Here is a 26,587-nt window from a genome sequence, read left to right as displayed (position 1 = left end):
AAATACGCTATTATGTGCCCATCAAGCTTAGTAATAATCTTATCGCTACTCATAATTTGACTTGAGCTCTTGCACATCTTTCTCTTTTGGTAAATTGAACTATGATCAGCTTAAATAAAAACATACTCCCAGAGGGAGGCAAGTGTCCTGGAAGCATGCACACAGAGAAAAAACGAATCCAGCATTTAATTCTGCTGATAAATAAGTAGCCACACCCATAAACCAATAGAGGAGAGAACAAGTTTGGCTTTCTACGTATGCCCCCTTCTGGTCACAAGATGGATGTGCACTGTCATTTCTGTGGCAAGAAAGATTTGTGTAAATTAATCATTAAAATATTTAAACACATTTTTGTAACAGTCTCTTCACACATAGACACTTAACAAATCACATTAGGACATTTAGTATGATACTTTTTATTTTAACTTAAAAAGAGAGTGGATCAAAAACAGGATTCAATAAATTAGAAATAAATATAATTGCTGTAATAATTAATACATACATTATAATTACTCGATTGCAAGAGTCTGACAGAAACAGGCCCTCAAAAGGTTTTCTCTAGAAAATTCTAAAATCAAAATATTGCAACCCACTCAAACCCCTTCTCCCAATAAACAAAATAATTGATAAATTAGTAAATAAATAAAAAATAGCTCAAATATTAAAACCTCCCGAATAAAAGTGCAATCCCCCCCTCCCCCAAGTTTCACCTAAAATCTAAGTAGAAATTTAAAATAGGTTAGTGATTTCCCATTTTACAATTTGGAATGTAATACCCCTTTATGAGGATGATAATGTTACTAGTGGTAATAATAATAATAATAATAATAATAATAATAATAATAATAATGGTAATAATAATAATGTCGCTGTGTCCTGTTCAGTGTTTATCTAAAGTAGTATTCTTTTTTGCATTTTTCCTTGTTTTTTAAATGCTGCTCTTTGTAAACTAAATTATTTACAGGTCATTAGGATTTCCTCCAAAGTCTCTCTCTAACCTACTCATTTAGTCATCTTTTTTGTATTTTATTTCTTTTTTATTATGAAACATCGGCCCCTCTATATTTGTCATGGAATAGACATGGTATAGACATGTTAAAGTCTATTGAAGTGATATATCAGCATTTTTCATCAGTATCTTCCATACATGCTCAGTCTGAGTTGTCTTAACTGTACTAAACACCCTGTTGTCAAACTCCACACAGACCGTGGGCAAACCAAACTTTTGGTTGTATGGGTAAGTTTACCGACTGGTGTGAACCATGTGTATTTTGTGAGTGTCTGCAGGCGTGTGTGTGTGTGTGGTTGTGCACTTTATGTACATTTGTATATCAGCCTTGTACCGTTCGAGGTTCAGTGTTGCGAGCGCATGTGTATTCATGTGAGTGTGTGTCAGTGTGTTTGGCTGCACTCTCCGGACGCTCAACGGTAGCAGACAGTCTGAAAGCGCTATGAACCCTGGGATTCCACCTCGGCTGGACTCTGAAAGGTCACCTGTGAGGGAATGGAGAGTTGGGGGGGCAGAGGGAGTGATACAGAAACAAGGAGGGAGGGACAGAGAAGGAAGAAGAATATGTTAGCGAGCAGAGTTAAAATACACTGGAGCTTCATGTTTCAGTCTGATATTTACATTTTGTCAAACATGCTCCTCCCATCAAACAAAACTTTTAATCGGCACGACGTGAACTGCTTTCATACGTCTGGCAGCAAACTGCACCTAAGGATGCACCTAGCTGGTCTTTGTTTCAGTTTCATCACGTTGAGTTAAAACAAGAAGGCATCATTCACATTTGTAAAGCGTTGTCTTTCAACAGCAATAAATCATGGTGCTTTAACACATACACACACAGTGTCTGGATCATGCAACTCAATACAGTGAAGAAAACGTTTTTTTCCGTGTGATCACTTGTGTGGTTGGAGGTGTGTGTCTGGGGTTATGCATGTGTGCGCATGTTTGTAAAGCTCCTTATGTGTTTATGTGTGTGACCTTATGAGCATGTGCTGCACTCATGTGCCTTCGATCATGGCAAGCAAACACTACTACCGTCATGCATCACTCTCTGGCATTTGCAGTATAGAAATTCTGGGTGATAATTTGTATCTGACGGATGTATGGACATAGTGGTAGTTATCCAGACGGATTTGTTATATAAAACTTTGTCTAGAAATAGAAACAGGATCCTTTATTTATCATGTGTGCACACTGGTCTGAAAGCAGCTACACATTTCTCCTCTTTAGTTAAGGTTGGGGTTTGTGGAGGGTTGAATTTACCTCAAACTAAATATATCCTCTGTTCTCGCTTTATTATATTTCTCCCAGAATTCCTATAGTTGAGGGCTGTTCTCCAATAAGCAAGAGGCACTTGTTTTTCCACCATAACAACCACATACCCTTTACCTCAAAACACGAGCTAGAAGGATAGAGAGAGGAGGTTGGGGAGAGGTGAAGCGAAGACGGAATTTGACAGAGAGACAAGTAGGAGGAGAAAAGTGGACCAAAAGAGAAGGAGCAGGGGAGTCGTGAGAGGGGAAGGGAGGAAACACCACAAATGCCACTGATAGAAGATGTAAAAGAGACCAAGAAAGAGAAACAAAGGAGCAAAAGACTAAAGTGCCACATGAAACAGTGTAACAAATCAGAATCCAGGAATATAAAACTCAGCCTATCAGAGTACAGCTCAACAAAATGCATGCTCGACCAAAAATAGTGTGTTTTTGTCATAAAACTTTTCATTTCCATTCTCTCCACCCTAACCTGTATGGCCCATTTGAACCAATTTGTAGCCATATTTAAACTTCTATGTTTAGTACTGCATAATGTTTTCATGGCTGCTTGTCCAACATGGCCTGTCATTGTTGTATGTTGCATAATATCATAATAACATGTTACTTTTTCCTTACGTCTTAAAATCATTTCATGTTGTAATGCTGTTCTACATTTCTCCACCAGTCCACTACGGAAACCTCTGGAAAACTTCTCTTTGCAGACACTAGTACAACAAGGATTATGCACTCCTGCATTACACACTAACAGTGTAAAACAGACACATTACCCAAACAATGTGTTCAAATAATAATGACACCAAACAGAACACTACAGAAACTGATCAAAAACAAAGCTGCAAAAAAAATAACAAGCGTTGCTGTAGAATTTATCAAATGACTATACAATTAATAAGTGTATCAAATATCCAATTAAATCAATTGATTCTGAGTACAGTCCTGGCTATTGACAGTTATTGATCAGTATGTGCACAGGTCAATACAAAATAAAGTCACAATGCACCAAACACAGTCTGTGGTCACTACAGCAACAGGACATGCAGGTCAACGCATGGCTGGTTGCTCGAGGTGACAGAACAAAAATTGCCAAGGGCAACCAACACAGGCAATCAATCGCCACAGCAACCCAAACACAGGCCAACCAATCAACTTACAACAATGCGAGAGGAAGGGGGGGTCAGGGCTTTATCGGTCACTAGGCAACCATTGCCATAGCGATGGGGTCCTCGTGAATTATGATTGGACGGAAGGATCTTGGATGAGGTAAGTTGCCGTTTCAGGAAAAGATCAAAACAGCAGGAAAGAAATTAAATAAGATTGTGAAAGAAAATAAAAAGGAAAACAATGTTTTAGTATTTTCACTTTTCCTGAGTTGTTTTCATATGAGTACCCCAACGTATATTCACTGTTATGTCATGTTAAACTCTTTTGTTTTTAACTTACTACCATCAATTAGCATTGCAGTGTCAAAGCTAACGCTTTCTAGGTTTATTTTTCCTCTCTAACCTAATTTCACTCTTTGACTCTTTGCCAACATACAACACCTCACCACCTCCTCACCACCACCTCACCTCTCTTTATGTCTTCCTCCTCCTCTCAGTTGTCACTCAGTATGGGCGGTTGGCATCTTTGGGCCTTTTCAGCTGCACTTTCAGTCTTTTCATGCCAATCTGGAAGCCATTCATGGCCTGAATGGCGGCCTGAGCACTGGCTGGATTGTCAAAACTCACAAATCCTGGAAGAGAGAGAAAATTAAAAGTTGATGATCTCTTCCACACCATGCTTTTATTTCAACTAAACGAAGATATACAAGATATACGAGTCCTTGAGCAAGACACTGAACCCCCAGTTGCTCCCCGGGCGCTTCACTGCAGCCCACTGCTCCTTAATAACTAAGGTTAAATGCAGAGAAGAATTTCCACATGGGGATCAATAAAAGTGTAAATGTCTTTCCTTTCTTTTTCAATTTAAAAAGACACAATATCCTATGCTCCACAAAGTCACCCAGTCTTTTTCACTCGTCCTTTCCTTTCTCTGCTCTCCCCTTTCCCTCCCTCTTTCTCCCCGTCTGCGTGTCTCACCGAAGCATTTGCTCTGGTTTGTGGCACGGTCAACAAACACCTTCGCAGAGATGACATTGCCAAAGGGCAGGAACATCTGCAGCATCTCAGAGTCACTGAACTCCTGAGGCAGGTGGTAGATGAAGATGTTACAGCCCTCTGGACCTGAAACACACACACACACACACACACACACACACACAGAGAGAGAGAGAGAGAGAGAGTTAGGCAGAGCATGACAAATTATCTCTGGCTGCGGAAACCTTGTGATAAACAACTTTAAATAAGATAATTTAAGAGAGGGGTGTGGTCCCAGACAGAAAGGAAGTCACATCACCTTCTCTCTGCTGCTGTTGCTGGGGCTGCTGGTGTTGCTGGGCAACCAGTGTTGGCTGCTGGGGGAATGGCTGGCCGACCAATCCGTAGGCAGCAGGATACGCCGCTATTGGGAGAGGCAGTAACAAAAATCTGATTGGGTTAAAACAACAGGTGGCAACATAGCAGTGTCCAATAGAATCATTTTGTTTGAATGGAAACGTCTCCGGCTGAAGGTGAAAACTATTAAATGTAACACTTGAATGGAGCAAGACACAACAACATTGACATTGTTGGTCTGACACAAAGTCCTCATTTGCTCCATAAGTATGAATCATGTATTCGGATGGTGTAAAGGTATCATTAGCTGTATTACATTTACCAGGCATTAATGTGTGTCACTGAAACCTGATAAATCATATCAAAATGAATTCAACCAATTGCCCTTGAAACTCTTCCAACCTTGAGACGATCAAACTGAAAGCAGACACCTGACCTTCCACGTTCCCTATTCACATGTATTCTGATTCAACCTACTGAATGAGCTGCCTAACTGAACCTGAAGGGATTTTTAAAGCAATATATGTGTATTTACATTGTGCATTAATATGTCATATACCATCCCAACCCACAGTGGGACATTCATGAAGCGTTTTGTCACCTGTTTGTACACTTACACCAACCTGTGTAGTGTTGCATGCCTGCATACGCCTGCTGTAGGGGGTCCAGGGCTGCTGGACTATGAGCTGTAGAGCCAGAAAATAGAAAAACAGTGAGAACGAAAAACAAGACAAACACACAAATCAAATCTCAGATTTCCCTTAGTCAATATTCTTTAAGTCTGTATGCTTCTTAGATTGTACTTAAATACCTTAATATTTGGTGCTATTAATATATATTTAAAACACTTGGTGTCTAATGACGACCAACCCTCTACCAGCCCTGTTTGTTCTCCCACCGAATACGCCCTCCACAACAAAGCATGTCATTGCATTTACTCCTTTGATGGGCACTCTTTTTAAATGGAAACATGCCCCTCACTCTACACACAACAGATTGATACAGGAAATCTTGAATCTAGCATAAAGCTAGAAAAATTAATGGAATAAAAGAGACAATTCTCAATTTCTTCTCTCGATTTCTTTCCTTCTTTCTCTCTTTCTTTCTTAATTAATACAGTTTGTTTATTTTGTAGTAGTATTTTTTTATTTATGTGTTATGTACGTTTTTCTTTGCGTGACCGTGACCGACTTAGAAAATATTTAGCAAAAGTCTTAGAAACAAACAAAAAACCTTGATATGGGTGAATGCCATTGGTGTATAGTGCTTCAGTTGCTTGGTGTCCATTGGTGGGGGCTGACAGACTGCCGTAACCATTCAATCCCATTGGCGGAGGGAGAGCTGGCACAGGCGTTGCTGCCATCGTGGGTGGAGTGTTTGTACCTACAGATGGAGATCACAGTCCAGAAAATGAGTCAGGCATTGCTGTTCTTCAACTATACCTGCTCGTCCAGCTCTTCGAAATCCTTAGTTAGTTGTGCAATTACTGCATCTTACCAATGCCAAATACTGTTAAACACATTAATAACTATGTGCTGTAAACTTCAATTTTTATTTTGATAAAGCAAAGCCTCTAAGGGAAAAGACTGCTGACCACAATAAAAATACTTTTGTACTATAATATACAGCTTATAACTACGTCTACAAACCCTTGCATTCAACACGATACAGCTCCTGTGCATGTGTGTGAACATATACAAGTTAAGTATGCATGGCATGTGAGTGTGAGTGTGTGAGAGCCTACCCGAGGACGGCGTGATGGGTGTAATGGGTGTGGCAATGATTCCGTTGGCATTGAGCGCCGCCATCTGCTGCATCTGTACGGCGGCAACTGTTGCCACAGGAGACAAGTACGCTGACTGGGCAACCAGGGCCTGCTGTTGGACAAGCTGTAGACAGGGAAGGAAACAGAGAGAGGAAAAGAGGTGGAGGGAGGGAGAAAGCGGGGGAAAAAGTGAAGGAGAGTGAGCGAAAAGAAGACAAAGAGACAGTAAAATGGATATGGGGAAAAGAGAGAGGGGGGAACAAAGAGATGAGAAAAGGAGAGGAAGGGGCAGGGAGAGGGAGTGATGGAGGAACAGATGAATAGAGATCTAATTACAAGGCCATTATGTCCAGAGTCAGTGGGTTAATGGTTGTGTGTTGCGGGAAAGCTAATGCCAGATGACGTATGTTCTGTTGTCTAGGTAATAACATTAGCCCTAATTAGACCACTGATAGCCTCTTCAAACTTATTACATCCTTTCATAAGCACAGCACTCGTCTTACAAACTTTGTGTGTATATGTGCGTGTAGTGCGTGAGTGTTTGTGCATCCGTGCACTGCTTGCCTGTGCGTTGACCGCCTGCGTGTAGGCATTGTAGGCGGGGAAGTTGAGGGTCATGGGGCTGAAGATGCCGAGCTGGGAGGCCACCTGCTGCATCCTCCTCAGCCCCCGCTCCTTCTCTGTGTCGGCAAACTTCACCACCAGACTGGACGACGCTCCCTGTGAAGCGAAAGATGAAGAAGTTTCAACTGGAATTACAAGTAATGTTACATCTTATCCACTTTATGTGTTAATAGGACTGGGCTCCATGTTTATTAATGAATTCCTCAATCCACTTAATCCTTTTACGGTTCATATGGGGCTTGGGCCTATCCCAGCATGTTGATGATACCCAAGACAGCAGCAAAGAAGACTTGTGCACATGTCTTTGGAAAACCATGTGTAATTTGTAATCTGAAGCATGCCACTTACGGGCATTGTGCGGCTTCCGTGCAAGCTGTTGATGGCAGCCTGGGCTTCAGCGTGTCCTTGGAATTTTACAAAAGCGCACCCTGAAACAAAACAGAGTTAGTTAGAGCACACAGAGTATATTAAATTGCATTATACAAGCACATGTACTGCATGTGCTTACCTTTGCTGGTGCCGTCAGGTCCTCTCAACACAGTACACTCGTCTATGCTGCCAAAGGGCTCAAACAGCCTTCTGACATCCTCATCGCTCTGTTGCTTTCCCAGCATGCCCACAAACAACTTCCGGTCCTCTGAGAGACCAATAATGTGGAAGAAAGAAAAGGAAATGATAAAAATCAACTCTATTCCCCTTTAACTGGTCACACCTATGTTGATCAAACAATAGAAGTTCTGTTAATACTAATGGGAGCTACCGTTTCTGTCCACCAGGGAGCAGTATTGACTACGTAAATGGGTAAGGAAATAGGGGAGTGGAAAGAATGTGATTTGAATGTGTGTTTGTGTATAAATGTGTATGTATTTAGCCCCCTGTTGACTATTTTCCACCTAAATCTGATTAAGCTTCACCTACCCTTCTCACTGAAACGTGTGTGTGTCTGTGTGTTAGTCTGTGTGTGCGTGTAACTATGTTTAGGTACTTGTCTTACCTCCTCTGCCCTCGCTGTCAGCTGGTTTCACCTGGATTGGCCGATTCATCTGCGGAACAAACAAGAAGGAACATCAACACAGATGGTCAACATAAACCAGCCTCTCTCCACTTGTTTTATCACAGGACATGTCTTTAGGAAGGAAACAATAAAATAGTGATATCCGCTATAGGAAAATGTTGACAAATTATTTTGAGCAAAAAGTAAAATCTTGAATTACAGTACTGTGTGTGTGTGTGTGTGTGTTTGCGTGTGTGTGTGTGTGTGTGTGTGTGTGTGTGCATGTATGTGTGTGTTTTAGTCACTGATAAATCAAGTTTAGCAGGTGGCAGGTGTGTCTGAACTCCCAGGCTGTTGGGACAACCTTAAAACCTCAGATTTATTTCTCTCACACACACACACACACACACGCGAGACACACACACACACACACTCAAATAAACACACACAGACACAAAGTGGAGGGGGGATTGAGAAGTGACGAGATTAAGAATGCAGGCTAGTTGATCTGGATTACAGAAGAACTACGGATTAGATGAGGGACAAGAGTAGATTGAGATAGAGAGAAGGGGGGGGATAAGATGACAAGTGTGTGAAGCAAACAGGCGCAGTCAGCTAAAAATAAAAGGATGGAGATCGAGAGTCAGGCCTGGGGGACCCCGACAGACTTTGCCCGACTGAAAGGGCAGGTGGATGCCAAAAGGAACCCATGGAATGAATGAAAATGCTGGAAAAAGAAGCATTACATGAGGAGTGACACAGAGAGATGGAGAGTAGGAGGATGAAAGCAAAGCTGCCCCTCAGAGGATGATTAAAAAAGAATAGAAAGAGAATGAGGGGGAGGAGGGAGGAGGGAGGAGTGGGGCGTGATTCAGTCGTGACTTCCTCAGTCTAAAAATTGTCACGACTACAGACATCCATCGCCTTGAGTGCCTATGCATGCATGCAAACATACACATCTGAATGGCCCTACCATGCATATACTATCGACAGACACACAGGTTTATCACACACAGAAATGCACACATACACACACAGTGCTTAGTCATAGCACGTAGGCAATGAGACAGAGTGTTAATGCCAGAGGGATGCAGTGGGGGAGGAGAAGGGCTGCAGAATGATGGGGATGAAAAGAGAGAAGAAGCACAAGGAATGGAGAAAGGAAGACCAATGATTGGGTCCAGAGGTTTGAAGAACGTAGTGACATTCATAAATAAGGCAAAGACCAAAAAAGAAGAAGAAAACAGCATGCTCGTGAGGTAGACACTCCTATGTTCTGATCCGAGCCTTGAAATGTTTCAAAACCAAATGAAAACCATGCACAATTTTTAATAAACATCCTTATCAGATTTATAGTCCCTTACTTGCAACAAAGTGTAAAATGTACTAATCATTGCTTTGCCTCACTGCCACTCAAACATGTATTTGTAGCAATAGTGGTTGAATTAGATGCATTTATTACCAAAGATCAGAGGGAAGAACATAGGATGATAAAAGGGACAGGTAGGAACAGAGAGGAGAAGGAGGGTGGAGGAGGAGGAGGAGGAGATGAGGAGAAAGGATGGAGAGAGGTCCCAGTGGGGTGTTAAGGCAATGTAATGAAGCTGGTAATTGAAGAGAGGGCAGAGCAGAGAGAGAGAGACTGATCCATACATTTGATTAATCAGCTCTTAGCTGTCACCACAAAGCTATTGATTAAGGCAAGGCCATCACACACAGTCCGAGACTCAAACCCACACAGATGCAAACACATCTGTATGCACGTTCACATAGAACACACACATATCCATCCATCCATCATATTACAGTCCTGGTACTATTGCTATCCATCCACACTGCCATCCATCTTGCACTATCAACTCATCGATCAGTCCCATTTCGTTCATTGATTTCGGCCTGTGTTGTAGAGCAGGCTGATTGTAGCAAGATTTGTGTCCACTAACCCTTCCTTTGTCCTTATATCCATCAATCACCTCTTCTTCTGCTTCCTTCATTAGCCCTATTCAAGCTCATTCTTGTGACTGTAAAACAGACTGAACAACTACAGCTTATCAATCAAGGCTTATCAATCTGTTTCTGAGTGAGTGTACATGTTCACTTGAACTGCAATGACCTGTTGATGATTTAAAGTAACCGCAGAAATATCAAGTCCATTTGATGCATTGAGAAAGACGGATGGAGATGGAGAAAAAAAAATGAGAGCAACAGCAGATGAGAGGTGCACAAAGACAACACAATGGCATCGGAAAATTGGCATGGCAACCAAACTCGTTGTCATGGCAATCATATGACGGCACACTGGGTAGGTAAACAAGGATGCTGGTAGCCAAGGGTGACTGCTGTGCTCTTGGGGTAAACAAAGAATGTGTGCTGGAGAGTGCTTTACTGGCTTTACTATCCTCCTCTGACATCTTCCCCAACCCATTGTATCGCTCTTCGAGATGATGCAACGAGGGAGAAATGAGCAGTGATTAAAAACGTGTGAGAACACGGAAATAAACAGGACAGAAGATTTATGAGAATAATGTGGAGATGTGGACAGTATCCAGAGGGAAGAAATAAGTGTGATTTGGCTCTGAGCATGAGAAGGAGAGGGAAAAGGTGAGGGAACTGAATCTATATCGTAGTAAGAGTAATTAAAATTCCCTTGAGCCTGAGAGAAAAATGCAAATAAAGTACAGTCCCTGCTAGTCAGTCACACTGTACTCCAACACACATGAACAGCCACACGCACCTTCCAAGTAAAATGATCCTCTAATTACTCACGTTCCAATTAAGACTTAATTACCACTAACCATCTGCAAGCGTGCGCACGTACAAGGAGCTGGCTTCGTACTGTAGCGAGGTTTGATCCGTCCTGCTGAATACTAAGAAGCCCCCTTTCTCTAGGAAATTCGTATGTGAGCGACAGCGCGACGATGCATGAGGGCGAGATATGTGATATATGATCATGTATGAGCTTGCAGGCCCACTCGCACTCAGTGGAGGCATGTCTACTAACACACACATGACCAAACCCTGCATGCAAACACAGCTCCATTTGCATGCGGTGGTGCCAAAACAAATACACACACACACACACACACACACGTACATATGCACCGACACACAAAGACACACACGGACACACTGTATAAACTACACTTTTCCCCACACCCAGAGCAGCCGCCCTTTTGCGCACACAGAAACAAACATCCTACAAACATACAGTTAATCTTACTCCCTGCAGTAACGCAGAGAGGATTATGCCAGGATTAGGGGATATTAAATCCTTGGATTATCCAATCAAATCGTATTCTACCCCCTCCCCCACGTACGCAAAATCAGTGGAACAAACCATTGCACCACATCATGAGGGTAGGAGGTAGTGTGCATATGTAAATGTGTGTGTACACACTCCAACATGGAACAAAGTAGTGTTGGGCCAATGTTATCATGACAGCAATTGTCCCCGCTCCAAATGTCCCAGCAAACAAAAATATTAAATTGATAACAGACAATAGGTTGTGTGTGTGTGTGTGTGTGTGTGTGTGTGTGTGTGTGTGTGTGTGTGTGTGAGTGTGTGTGCACAGAGACACAAACAACACTGTTCATATCTATCTTCCTCACACACACACACACACACACAACGCACACACCCTTCCCCCTTCAATCTCCCTCTGGAACACTCCATCCACACAATTTAAGATGTCCATTTTCCAGAGTGCACAAGAAAAGAAAACTATTTTTATCCCTTCTCAAGCATTATTTCTTACTCTTACACTTACTCTTCTTTGATTCCCCTCTTTTCACTCTCAACTCCATAATCCGTCTATACCCTTCCTGATGACATGGGCATCGCTGCTTTTTAATCTTTTTTTCCATCAATTCCCTCCTTTTTCTCTCACCTACTCATTCACTTCCTGCTCTTGTGTCGCTCCTCATTAATACGCCCACAAACTTATTATCATCGGTTTAGTGAACCTGTAAGTTTATTTGGCAAAACCAAAATTGAGCTAAATAGAAGGATTGTTCACCACATATTTGTCTCTCTTAAAAAACTTTGTTTCACATATAACTACAATAATAATGTTGCCTTGATTTTGAGCTACACAAAAACCTTAAGCTATACTTAAAACTCCTTTCCATGCTAACCAGTGCAACATCATGCAGAAGAAATTCTGTATCGATGAGAATAAATCTATGTTTCTGCTCGAGTATAAGTCTGGGTTAGACAGTATTTATGCTAGAGCTGGGCACTACTCACAAAATTAAATAGCATACTATTTGTGATTAGAAATCTTGATGAAGAACTGCTGGTGTTTCCACGAGATAGTGACACACCTTTGACAATAATCAGCTGTGTGGATATGATGATCATGTCGGGAATAGCATGTTATAATGATATTTTCTGAAATTTTAACACTGTCATCTAATAATTCAACTCATCAATCTATCATTCAAGACACGTTTCTTTTAACAAAAAATGGAAAAAGAAAATCCCAAATGTGAGAGGATTTCAATGAAATGAACAACATTGGGCTTTGGGCTGTATAGGTTGGAAGAAAACAAAAAAAATATAAGTTGCCATGTTGTGCTCTTAAATCATGTAATTAATAAATGAATCAAATCAATCGAATGTGAAAATAATCATTACTTGCAGCCCTACACCCTACACTATCACCAAATACCAAAGCAACACAATCCCATTAGCAGTGATTCATCTATCAGCTCCATTGCATCCATCATCTGTTTGTTTCAGTGTGTTTATATTTCAGCAAAGCTGGCAGCACCCTGACTCCCCGATGACACCCCGATGACACCCCGATGACACCCCGATGACACCCGGTTAACGGCTCTCGTTCACCGCTGGATGAAAAACACTGAGATGTGAGAAACAGAGCAATTGAGCGGGAAGGTGGAGCACAGCTACACCCCACCCCTCTCTCTCTCTCCTCTCTCTATCTATCGCACCACGTTAGGCTTTGCATCCCCCAGGTTACCTAGCAACCTGGCATCTCGCTCAGCACTGTTGCCTGGCAACGGAGGCCTGCAACCATAATACAAGCTCCTGAGCAGCCCATCCCCCTGCTCTCATCCCATCTTCCTCTGTCTATCTCATTCCATTCTTCACACCTGAGAAGTCTGCCCTCCTTCTCTTCCACTCAATACTTTATCTGGCTGTTAACCCTTCATCACCCTCTCTACTGGAGCAAGGATTACCAACATATTCGCCTTCCTCTCCCTCTCTTTTTCCTTTATCACTCTCCATAGTAATGGTATCAAACCATGCATAAAGCAGAACTAACTACCCTGTTGATCCCTATAATATTATGCTGTTTTTGTCAAACATTCTGCATGCAGCAGTGGAGCACTCACTGAAATTTGATCCTTTGGATTTAGTCCAACATAATCCAACAGCACTATAGCGGATAACTGTTAGACCTATGCACTTGGACCTTCTTTCTATTTTAGGGAGTGTAAGTCCTTTGGGAAATGAGCTGGTAAATTAAAAAGGCCGCTCAAAGCCATACAAATGTATGATTGCAAAAATCTCATATTCACCGAGATTACATTCAATACAGCGCCAGTGACACATTTTTGGATGCTCACATAGTTACAGAGTTCGGCAAGAACCCACAAAATTTAGACAAGACAAATATGCAAATGTCGTGTACGCTCTTAAGAAGGCCTAACCATCTATTTTTGTGCACACCATGAGTAACATCCATGTATGCTGGTGTGTTTTTCATATTATCTTAAACTACTCTGTCTATGTTTGGGGGTACAACTCATAGGGCATACTCTAAAACTCACTTTACTTATAGATATTTGGTTGATCAGTTTCAAGACTCTCTTAAGATCATTTTAACGCCTGAATCTATCCAAACAATGTTTAGCTTGCCTCTCTCTGCAGCTGTTTTCGACTGGCTCTCTATGACTTTACTTATTTTACTTATGTCCTTATGATATTAGGGTATAAAGCATAGAAAATATATATATATATATATATATTTTTAATTCACATTGAAGTCATGCAGGCTGAGTGTATCTAATTCAGATTAAATGTCTATCTTATTAATTGGAAGTTATACTCAAATGCAGTTTATTTTGTATCAACCTCACCTATACACCTTAAAATGTAATAGAACAATACAGAGTATCCACAATCAATTCAACCAATTCAATAACTAACAAATGAAATGTTCTGCTTGTTGTTTATCCACAAAACATAATTGTTGTGCATCATTAAAACAAGGCTTAACTCGTTCATTTACAAACCGAGACGACAGAGCCAAGTTGCCTTCGTCTCCTATGTTCGGTTGCTGGACAAAGACCTGTGAAGTGTGGTGATCTAAAATTGTGTAATTTGGTCGACAAAGCTTTGTGGTCAGGGAGAAAAGGCCGCTATAGAGACAGCAGGTTGAAGTGTGGTTAGAGAGGAGACCTCAGAGCGGAGGTCTCACCCCAGGTGCAACTAAAGTCCTGTCATCCTTCTTTCTTGCCTAATCACACACACACACACACACACACACACACACACACACACACACACACACACACACACACACACACACACACACAAGCAGACCCACACCAGTGGCCCCTTCTGACAGATGTCTCTGTTTAGACTGACAGAAGTGCGCCCTGACTCCCTCCCACTCCTCCACCACCCAGAAAACCCCTTTTCTTCCACACACAACCTGCCTGCCCCTTCCTCCACGCGCATTATGGCAAACTTTTGTCTTCTTTCCTCCTCTCTAACCCGACCTCGTCTGCTCCTCCCCTGTCTCACCCTACCCCCTCTCCGTCTATACACTCCTATTCATGCCAAACCTCTTCATGGCCCTCCTCAACCCCCCTTTTCATTCAGGCAAATTCACACACTCATTCACCCCCATTGTATTGGCTCTGCTCCATACATCCAGCTTAGTGCAGACCTATAAATATTACATGTTGAGACAAGGTGTCTAGATGCAGGTTTTAGTTAAACAGTCTCACGTGGGCAGTATGAACATCATCCGTGGCTTTTTACGACGGCAGAGGATTTTTTTTGTGTGCTTAATTTAAAGAGGCGGTTCAGTACATGCATGCTGCTTGGCAGCTAAACATACTGAAATCAGCATAATAAGATGGTTCTTATGGAAGGAAATAAAAGGGTGAAAGCTACAGTAACTGATGTAAAGATTGAGTGATTCTTGCTATACAATCTGGCACTGGGAGTCAGTGACACTGCTCAATGATCAAAGCACTGCCCAAGATCTGGGGATCTGTTAAGCATGCTGCATTTAAGTGATTTTTTGGCACACTCTGCTTTCTGGCACTTGTTTTCATCCTTGATAATCCCTAAAAAACCCAAATACAAAAATGAAAGACATCCTGCCGTGTACTTAATAATCAGTCAAATTAAACAATTTGCATCAGTCAATGTGAAACATCTATATTTAATGTCATATGAGGATTTCACTACTGCACATGCTTTGATTTCTAAAATCATCTCCATAAGTGTCCATCTCGCGATAAATGTGTGAATCCAGGATTTAAATGTGAACATTAAAGCTGCCCATGCAGCGATTCACTCTAGATCTGAAGCCAGCTTTAAGTTGCGAGAACAAAGCAGCACGTCCAGCATCAGATGCAATAATGATGAAAGATAATTGCAACTAAACAGTTCTTTTCAATCTGTGAATGGTGGAACTAGGCACTGCAGATTTTTGTAGCTGGCTGGATTTACAAAACAGATGGTGTGTGATATGGACTCAACTCAACTTTGGGCTACTTTAGGGCTCAGCATCGAAGAGACACAGAATTGGCAGAGAACAGTCACGTAACCTGGTAATTATGTGTCCACACAAACATGATCAAATTGGCCAAGATACAAATGTTCCTTTGTGTGTGTGTGTGAGTGTGTGTTGTGTCTGTGTGTGTGTGTGTGGGGGGGGGGGGGGGGGGGGGGGGGGTCAGGCCTTAGAGGGGCAGGTGCTCTCCAGGGTCAGACTTTTATGAGGCTGTGATTAGATTCTGCCTCAATTTTGTGGTGAATTATGAGGCAGGCACTCTTTCTGTCCATGTTGCATGCACAAATGCACCAGAGCATAAAGCACACACTTACATAACACGCACACACGTACAGAGTTAAGACTTTTGTTTAAAACAAACAAGCTAAATCCCCCTTGGTTTTAGCTGTACACAACTCACACCAACAACCCTCTACTCTGTATCACTCTCTCTGGCTCCTCCTCTTTCTTTTTACTTCTTTCACACACACACACACACACACACACGCTTTTTTGTTACACCTGTCCCTCTACTCCCTTGCCATCCCACACACGGTGAGGATAAAAATAGAGAAACAGCATGAGGGTGGGGGGAGCGATACACATCAAAAACCCCATCAGGCGGGGAGAGATAGAGGCAGAGGGATGGCAGAGAGGGAAGAGACGAGAGGAAATGAAAGAGAGAAAGAGAGAGAGAGAGAGAGAGGGTGCTTGGGCCTGTTCTGAATTGAAAGTGCAGCAGTAAGCAGTGAAGGGGAATAGTAAACAGTGCTGCTGACCACATAAATATGCTAAATTAGCCTACAAAGTCGCCCTAGTGGATAATTGCTCATCATAGCTTTGCCCTATAGGGAGGCTGCCTGCCAGGCATCTTAGATTCCACATGGAAACACACACAGAACATACACAACATGCTCACAGTACACGCCCTGAGAGGATCTGGCAAACAAACAAAAAAAAGGACAGGATGATGGACTTGGATAAAAAAGAGTGTGTCTAACTTCGCAGTCATTTTCTTAACACTATACAAACATACTTAAGGGACAAGCAATTTTGTGAACCAAAATGTAATGTTTCAACGTATTTAATAGAATTAAGGGATATACCGCTAACTGTAAAGCAGTAGCACGGGCCTTTCTACTGATCTGCTGCACTTCAAAGGAACCCAGTTGAGTCCATACTGTGCACAAAAATAAATACATTTTCAGCCGTGGGACAGTTATATTTGCAGATCCAGCTGTAACGCTGGGACTATTTAAATGTATTGACTAAGGAATGCTGTCATACCATATACATTTAATCGATATCACTATTACAAAAACTTGTATTGTGTTTTTTTATACGTGTATCGATCGTCCGCTGTTTCAGTTATTGTTAACTACTTGTCCTGTGGTTCTTCTTCTGCCTTTTCAATAATTCATTCAGGCATCAAGTGTGTCATGGGAAGTACAATATGTGTATAAGTGAGTGTCTGTGTGTGTGTGTGTGTGTGTGTGTGTGTGTGTGTGTGTGCGTGTGTGTGTGTGTGTGTGTGTGTGTGTGTGTGTGTGTGTGTATGTAGGCTTTTGTTTGGCTCTAATCAAAGAACAGGGAGCAAAGTGCTGCCTGGAGAGCAGTGAAGCATGACAACACACACCTGGTAAGCTGCTTATCACACTTTAATTTCACCTACACTGAGATCTGCGAATGCCAGCGTGACCAAACAGACGTGTGCAAGTGTGTTTGTGTGTGTGTTTGTGTACATACATGTGTGTTCGTACGAGTGTTTGAAGTAGAACAAAGATAAAGGGAGTGATAAACGCAGGGAGGAGAAAGGGCAGATTAAATGGAGAGAGAGATATCAACGACCGAGAACAAAAGGAAAAGATAAGGGAGGAAATACAGCAGCAGTGGGATTGGGAGAGATAGAGCGATATATAGAGAGGGGGAGCGAGATGTGAGGTTAAAATCTGAAACAGCCCGGGAGTGAAGTGTGGCCTTAGAGAGAGCGGAAAAGGACAGAGATTAGGATAAAAGAAGAATGAGTTTTGTATGAATGATTACTGTAAATGTTGTGTTATCAGGAGTACAAAAGATAGCCCTTTTACTAAAATATAGACAAACTGTCAACAATATATAAGCTTGAGATGTGAACGAAGATCATTTTAAAGTGGCCAACATAACACTATATGTTTACTACTGTTAAGTCATTACAAAAACAGCATGTCAAACCAATTATGCTGTAATAATGAGCAATCCAGTTGCATAATCAATAAAAGATAAAAGATTTTGAAAAAATGAATTTATGCCAACTTTCCACTCTTTTTACAGCTCTGAAACCAGCCATATGGAATTTGTTGTTGAGAGGCTGAGCCCTGACCTCTGACCTTGGACACACGCTGTCGGCCTACTGCCACCAACCCTCTCTACTAATAAGACAATAGCTCGTGGTATAACATATATTCCTATGTTTCCAATGTAAATCAATATCATGTTTGTAGATGTGATAAAGAAATATATTAAATACATGGAGAGAACTGCTTAATGGCTATTTACTTGCTTATTTGTCTTGTTCACTCATTTAGCAATATTAGTCAAGCTTTTTTTTAAGCATCAACAAGGTAAAAAAAAAAAAACATTTATAGGAGAACATTTTTACCTTGCTGAATATGTTCTTCACTATTACAATTTGGTGCAATTTTTAAAGTGCAAATTAGCACTGATATGCGATAGCTAAACATGAGCCCTTTAGTGTGGATGCATCCCGGGGGGAAATCGCTGTGCCACATCTAATACCCCAACACATCTGTGTGCTACAGTGGGACTTGCTAGTGGTTCCACTGTGCAATGTCTGACACTGTGACTAATATAATGTAACTTTCTCCCTCTCTTCATCTCATGCTCTGTGCTTCTCGTTCCCTCTCTGTGTCCAAATTAAACACAAGGCGCAGGAAACTCTGATAAAGCCATCTGTTCATCTCTCTCTCATGCTTTCGCTTTCTCTCTCTCTCTCTCTCTCTCTCTTACAATCCCTCTATCCTTTTCCTCATTTTCCAATCTGACAGCCGACTGCCTCTACTGAAGCTAGCGGGGGACATTTGCGGTATAGTTTCTCTGCAACTCTCTCCGTGTTTGTCTCCTTGCTTTCATTCCTCTACTGGCTGGATGGAACCATTAAATCAGCGTTAAATCCCATCAGTGAGTGACGGACAGAAGCAGCAAGAGCACCATGTAGCATTGGACTTGTCAACAAACTTTTAATTGCTTGGCCATGGTGTGAGAGAAACACATCTGTGTTGGTGTGTGATGATACAACTCCATTAAAGTTGTATGAGGTGCCTGACGTTCCGCCAGTATCCGCAATTAAGAGCAATGCAAAAGGTTCAAGACTACAATACACACACACACATGCACACACACCTCAGCCCCCTTTCCCCACGGTGAGCCCGGGATTTGACTATGAAAATGAGTTTGTGAAACTAATCATGCAGCTTAACAAGTGGAGCCGGGGAAGAAGGGGGGAGGGGGAGGAGGGGAAGGAGAGGGAGGAGACGGGGGTGTGAAACGGTCAAAAGGGTCAACTAATCAAGAGGAGGGGAAATGAGACGAGGGGTAGAGGAACTGTGAGGGGTTGGAGGGGGAGAGAGCGAGAGAGGGACTGACGTTGAGAGGAGGACTTAGAAGAAGGGTTACCATAAATGACTGTGAAATGAGAATCCGAGGAGGAAGCGTGAGCGTGCAGTGAGGGGAAAAAATGAGAAAAAGACAGCAGGAAGGGGAAAGCTGGGATGAAAGAGGGATACCACGAAGAGATTTTAAAGAGGAAAAGGAACGAGCGATGAAAGGGTTGGGAGTAGTGAAGAGAACATTCTGTAATATTCTACTGGTGCAGAGAAACTGGGGGACATGAGGGGAGGAGTTGAACAGAGGACAGAGGGGATTTGAGAAAGAAAAAGAAAAAAGATAAAATGGAAAACATGGCGGGGGGAAAAAAAGGAGGAATAAGGAAGAGATGAGAAAGCAATTCTTGGGGAAAGAAAAGAATTAGACAATGGGAGGATGTGTGAAAAGGAGAGAGAAATCATCTGAAGTTGTTTCTAAATCCTGTCAAAGGAGGCAACAGACAGGGAGGGGGAGGACGACACACAGGGTAGAGACAGGTAGTGGAAAGTGATAGCAAAGCTAAACCGTGGAGAATATGCAGGGAGGAGAGGCCTTGAAGCTAAAACACAGCCACCAAAATAATGTCTTGGAATTATGTGGAGACATAAGATTTGGATTTATCCTTTAAGAAACTCAAGCAATAGTCAACATACTGGAGGGGTTGTTTGTGGGAATGCTTCAGGAAATATGTGTGAGGGCTTTGAATAAAAGAAAGTGTGTTGAAGGAGAAACTATGTACATATAGCTTCTATTTACGGTTATTCAACCAATTCACTGAACTCAGATAAACATGCTTTAATAAGATGTTCAATGAAGCATTTTTCATATTCTTGAGAGTGAGACTTTTGGCTCAATGTAGGCAAAAAAATCTGTTCCATATACACCTCAAGGGGAGGGCAGGACACTCCAAATGGAGGGAGGCCACATACGGAAACAGTAATGCTGCTGACTGCCAGTCAAGGCTTATTGAAAACCCATCACACGACAGCCACACCCTCAATTCAGCATGCCTGCCTCAGGGTTGTGGTGATTCTGATTGTTTCGTACTGGCTCTTAAGTAAATCTGTACCACTAATGAGTATCCTCCCTGAAAATGTTTCCTCCGTGTGTCCAGATTATTCATCATAATTTATTGAGACATTCACTGCAGCTTTCTGCTCCTGTGACGAGCCGGTTACGGATGTCATCAACAGGAAAGGATAATAGTAAAACCAACTAGAGAGGGTTAGAGGAATGAGTCATGAGTCAAAGGACAAAGGGCAGCACGAAAGGGAGGGCCGAGACATAGCAGACATTGGCGAGCGGATTTTCGCAGAGAGGTCAGACTTCTTAGCCGGCCCTAATTGGATTAATGTCATTATAACATGCTGTGTTCGTACGTGTGAGTGTTTATGTACAAATGCAGAAGCATTTTCAAGCCGCATGGAAAAGCATGCATGATTACAATATGTATCTATGTATGTATGCAGAGATTTGTATTTGTGACAGAAACATTTCCCCTCCCCCAAAAGCCTTTTCTTCAGGCTCTCCTCCGACTATTTTTCTCAAAGAGATCTTATCAACACCCCAGCTTGCAGAGAAGGTGCAGGAACTGAAATTCCGATTAGTGGCTGAGCAACAACAATAAGATAGAGAACGGCTCAGCGATGGTGAAGGTGCATTCACTATTCTGTTATAACTAATGCAAATCAGAGTTTAGATAAGGCTGGGATAATGTCATCTCTACAAAGAGGCCCATACTTTAAATCCCTCTCTCTTGGCTGGGTAGTAGTGCACAATACTTTTGGGGTAAAAAATGCAAAATGATCCAAAACAGCCACTGTAAAATCCGTTTTTAACTGCAGCGGAAACCAGGTCAGAGGGAAGGGAAGAAAAAAAACAGAGCGGTACGGCCTACGAGACAGACACAGATCTCGCACAGTGGCCCATCCATAATGAACAGTGTCCTCCTACCCCTGCCCAACCGCAGCACACGATCCCTCAACAAGAGAGACTGAGGGAGACTGGGATGAGACAAAGGGGAATGGCCACATTAATTACACACAGTCTCTAGGCGGGAGCTATCACCGGAGGCTAACGGGGAGGCCGACAGAGAGATGGAGAGACAGAGAGAGATAGAGAAATGGAGATGATTATGCTCACAGAGTACCCTACGTGTCTCCGGTGAGAGGGAGTGTTTGTCCTTCGCAGCAAGACGCCTGCTGGCTGCTGAGTTATGTCACAGTGTAACTAATGGGAGCTGAACCTCCAACAGAACAGACACACACTGATCTGAGGCCACTTATGTGTGTGTGTGTGTGTGTGTCCATGGAGGTGGGTGGGTGGGGGGGTATATGAGTGTATATAAGTGTGAAGTTTGTATACTGTTTGGGGATGTCTGTGTGTGTCTGTGTGTGTCTGTTTGTGATGTGTACTCACCCCTGGTAGCGTTTTCTGCTCATGTAGAGCGCTCTGGGCTTTCAGTGCCGACTCTCTTGCACAGTACGTCAGAAACGCACATCCTGTCAGACAGCGAGAGCGAGAGAGACGGGGAAAGAGAGAAGAAGGGAAAGGAGGAAAGGTAGAAAAGGTCAGTGAGCAGCTTTAATATCTGTCATTCTCTATCTCTGTCTCTGTATCACCCCCTACCAAAACACACACAGCCACACCATTTAAATCATTTAAATGTCTCCTTCTCTGATGCCTTCCCTGAGTATATGTCACCTACTCTGATCGAACACGAGGCTAACTGCGAGATGATTCCAAAATATATATACAGTATATATATATATTCATGCACTGTAATTAAACTTGACAACACCATGATGATGCACTCTAGAGCAGAGAAGGACACTCCACGGCACGGCACATTGCAGAACGGCACGGCACGAGTCAGCACACATGACAGCACCACAGACGTGTGTGTGGGGCTAACAAGGCCTTACAGGCTGGGCACAGTCAGGTTCCTGCCCTCAACCAACCACTATGCATGCCTCACGATCACTCCAAATACACTCCCTCTGTTTTCCTATGTGCTGTACCTGTGTCTGTGTGTGTGAGGGAGGGGTAGGTACCAGAGCTGGCTGGCCAGAGCTGTTTACTACACCTGTCACCAGCACTAAGACAACAAGATTAGCAGCAGGTTAGCATTCCGGTGACATCTCAGACAGACTGAAGTAGATTCAAAGTAAGGAAGAGAAGATTTGACGATTAGGATGGAAACATTCACACATGAGTGTACATACATCTGAAGAAGAGAGTGACTCGACATAATGACACACACACACACACACACACGCGCACACACACACACATGCATCTTATGGTCCATCTCATTGCTTTTAAGAGGGGCTTACTGTGGCCGTGGGGATTCTCAAAACAACAGATTCTTTCCCCTGTGTCACCCAGGCTTACAGGCCCATTACACTGATTGGAGCATACAGTCTAATCGGGTTCATAACACACAGGACCCCAGGTCATTTTGTGTGTGTGTGTGTGTGTGTGTGTGTGTGTGTGTGTGTGTGTGTTCGTGGCCGTTTATTACCCATCTATTGTTAGAGGAGGGCATTATATTTAAAGCCTCTTAATCATTAACACAATTAGAAGACTCCCAACGGTATTTAACATGTATACTATATGACACCTTTATGTACTCTTCTTAGTCGATTTTGGCACAAGCATACTAATGCATGAGCACGTTTTTGATTCACAGTGTGCGTATCGTAACCGACTCTGTTTTCCCTGTCTTCATGATCTCACGTTGCAGTGTTAATGGGAGATGGAGACGAGAGGAGGTGTGACCGTTTCCATGGTGACATGTGACTCAGCGCAGGAAAATCCACCCATATATCTGCCTTCCTGTCACACGTCTATCTATCTGTCTTTTTATCTGTTTTTAGTCTTTCTATGTTTAGGCTGTGTTATAAGGCCTACCTTTGTGCATGCCTGTGTATTTGTCCTTAATCACAGTTAGCTCATAGATCTTGCCAAACTGCTCAAAGATCGGCTTGAGGTCCTTCTCTTCCAGATTCCGGGGAATCTGCCCCACAAACAGCTTGATGGCGTCGGCCTCCTTCATCAGGACAGAGTGGAGAGGAGGACTGGGTACAGCGGGGGCTAGGGGGCAAACAGATCAGGAGCAGGTATCCCTGGAGAGGAGCAACCAATGCTGGATGAGTCTTTGGGTCACAGCCGGAGAACTCGACAATAACACAATAATCGTCACAATAATAATCCTAAATATATTTAGCATTTCATATTCATTTATTGACTTATGGTGTGTCTGTGGTATGTAATAATATTTTTTTATTATTACATGTTAGAGACCATAAAACTCCTGGTATCACAATAAAATTAGTAGTATTCCTTTGGGGGGGGCTTATGCTTATAATATGTGATTTGTTACATTATTATATAGTGTTAGCATATTTGTTGTAAGAAAAAATAATCATAATTTTTAAAAAATCTATGTAGAATCTGAATCAACTTTCTTATTTCAATATGCGCTTCGGCTATAAAATGCTTCCCTCAATTATTATAATATAAGTAAAAAATATTTGCGTGATCATTTTTGAGTATTTATTGTCTAGCCTGATGACAAAGGGCTCCAGTAGCTTCTGGTAAAACAAGTATGCAAATGTTAATTAGCCAATCAAAAAACAATAATAGGACTTCCTCCCCCCCCCCCTTCCAATTATACAAATATATATTGAAAATATCTGTGAGCATTTATTACCTTTTGGTGAATAAGCAGCGTTCAGGATCCCTACAAATACACAATCAAAAGAGAGGAAACAGCGTGATTGGGGGTAAATCATTGCAATAGAGCGGTTTCTTTGTTTAGCCAGCTTTAGGTTACAGCATACACACGGATGTCATGGGGCTCCCTGGCTCTTTGTCCGATCCCCCTCAATGTACACATACACATACAAACACGCGCGCGCACGCACACACCAGAACAAAACAAGACAGAGGAAATATACAGGCGGCATACATCAAAGCTCTTACCGTTTCCAGATGATGATTATGGGCAGAGTGTTGCCTGTGCAGACCAGAAATGAAAGAGGGATGCTCTCTGTTGGGTCCCCGTTGTTGTCCTAAGCGCGCTCTCGCAGTCCCGTCCTCCTTCCTCTCTCCTCTCTCTCTCTCTCTCTCTCTCTCTCTCTCTCTCTCTCTCTCTCTCTCTCTCTCTCTCTCTCTCTCTCTCTCTCTCGATGCTCTCCGCTCTTTGTGCCTACCGAGCTCTCCCTCTCCTCCTCCTCCTCCTCCTCTTCCGTGTACAGATACTCGAGGCTCGGTTGTGTTTTTACAAGCCCCCCGGTGTTCGCAGTCTGGAGGTCTGGAGTTGGCGGAGTAACCGTCGAGTCCTCGCAGGTGAATCCAGACCAGCTTGTTACTGGTCCCACTGAAATATCGCCAACCTTTCGACTCTTAAGATCCAGAGCAGACGGCTAGTCAGTTATAACTTTCACCAAAACCCACTCTTGATTCTTATTCAATTGCAAAGTGATAACTTTAATTCGGGTAGCATCCAACAGTTAGTCTTTTTCAGTCTTGCCCTTATTGTTCCAACCCTCAATCGAGTTTATTCCTACTTTCTATTCTTGCTATTTTATATTTTCTTGTTGCGTCTCACCCGTTCAACGGCTGGATGGCTTTTCACGTCCAATGCCGGTATCGCCTCTCCTCTCTTTCTCTCCCTCCCCCTCCCCCTCCGCTCATCAAAGTGGTTGCAAGCGTGTGACGTAACAACCCAGGGACCATCAACAAAGATGTCCGCCTCACTCACACGAAGAATATAATAAAATAAAGATGTCCTCTACTCCGTCAATAACCTACGTCTCCACTCGTTAAAGTCAGTGTCGTGTGTACTGTTTCCGTATTATATTTATATAATGTCCGGAGGTATTTGTAGTGTTTTAAACCCTTTCCCAGAGCAACGGGTTACGTGTGAAACCTTTTTACACAATGCCTGGGCGATACCCCGTGCGCGAGGCCGCCTATTGTTCTAGCCGCGAGCTCTGGCCTTGGTGCTGAAACGATGCCTCTTGACGTGAAGCCGAAGCGCGCCGCCGACGCCGACGAGCACGCAGTCACGACTACTACAGCTGTTCACGCCCGAGCCCCAAATCACGCTCACACCCACACAGAGTAAAATGTGTGACGGAGAGATGGCTCGGGGTTGGAGTTGGCCTACTTTACGGTCTGTACTTTGGAAAACCGGCCGACATTGGGCTATGTCACTATAAGACATGAAAGCAGGCGGCGCCCACGTTTATCAAACTAACAGCCACATGTTCAGAAATGATTTGTGATGTGTGCGTGCAGAGAGTCTTGGAAGGAGAGACATGAGTGAAAAGAGAGAGTCATAGGGTTCATGGTAATTTACTCCAAAAGGTCACCATCTGCCCGCTTTGCCTCGTGCCCTCTGCGAGCCAGCATCCCCCGCCAGATTCATCCACCATATACTACACCCCTCCCTCACAGCGCGCGCACACGCCACACACACACAGACACACGCACACACACACACACACACACACACTCACACACACACACACACACACAGACACACACACGCACACACACACAGACACACACACGCACACACACACACACACACGCGCACACACACACACACACACACACACACGCACACACACACACACACACAATGTATATCTCTACACTAGGGTCTTTCTTACAAGAACAGCACCGACAGAAGAGGCACGCGACGCCCGGAGGATGTGTACGGTGTGCAGGCAGCACGCACTGGAGCCGCTAAGCCTCCAGCACGATGGAGAGGAAACAGCTAGAACGCACGCGATGCTCAGGAGGGAAAACCTAAACATTTTGCTACTCAGATTTTTTTAATAACCAACGCAGACCATTCCCCTTTAGGCAACAATTTGGTATTGGGCTACATATACTTCAGTCAAGGCCTTCTGGGATTTAAAAAAAGATGATTTGGGTCAACATTTGGGCCTATTGTTTCATGCAGAAATGACACTGTGTTGACATGGACTCAGGACCTGAGTATCTTCTCCTGGCTATGGGGGCAGTCGGCTATCAGCATCCAACCACACCGCTCTTATACACATTCCTATTG

At 43.0% G+C, this 26,587-nt stretch overlaps 1 protein-coding gene across 1 annotated transcript; it reads right to left on the bottom strand.

The window, feature by feature from the left end:
* Nucleotides 1-1,404: 1,404 nt before the first annotated feature.
* On the bottom strand, nt 1,405-23,560 carry LOC117745113 (CUGBP Elav-like family member 3). The gene is made up of 13 exons (XM_034553189.1): nt 23,413-23,560; nt 21,919-22,001; nt 8,102-8,150; nt 7,616-7,744; nt 7,456-7,535; nt 7,060-7,203; nt 6,463-6,607; nt 5,952-6,101; nt 5,342-5,404; nt 4,681-4,785; nt 4,365-4,508; nt 3,855-4,018; nt 1,405-1,494 (listed from the first exon to the last, which is right to left on the bottom strand). The coding sequence occupies exons 1-12, from the start codon at nt 23,555-23,557 to the stop codon at nt 3,891-3,893; spliced, it is 1,365 nt and encodes a 454-aa protein (XP_034409080.1). The 5' UTR covers nt 23,558-23,560; the 3' UTR covers nt 1,405-1,494; nt 3,855-3,890.
* Nucleotides 23,561-26,587: the final 3,027 nt, after the last annotated feature.

This window comes from Cyclopterus lumpus, chromosome 16 (genome assembly GCF_009769545.1).
Source record: "Cyclopterus lumpus isolate fCycLum1 chromosome 16, fCycLum1.pri, whole genome shotgun sequence".
Lineage (NCBI taxonomy): Eukaryota > Metazoa > Chordata > Actinopteri > Perciformes > Cyclopteridae > Cyclopterus > Cyclopterus lumpus.
The sequence above is the reverse complement of the archived record's forward strand: the minus strand, read 5'-3'. Positions and strand labels throughout refer to the sequence as shown.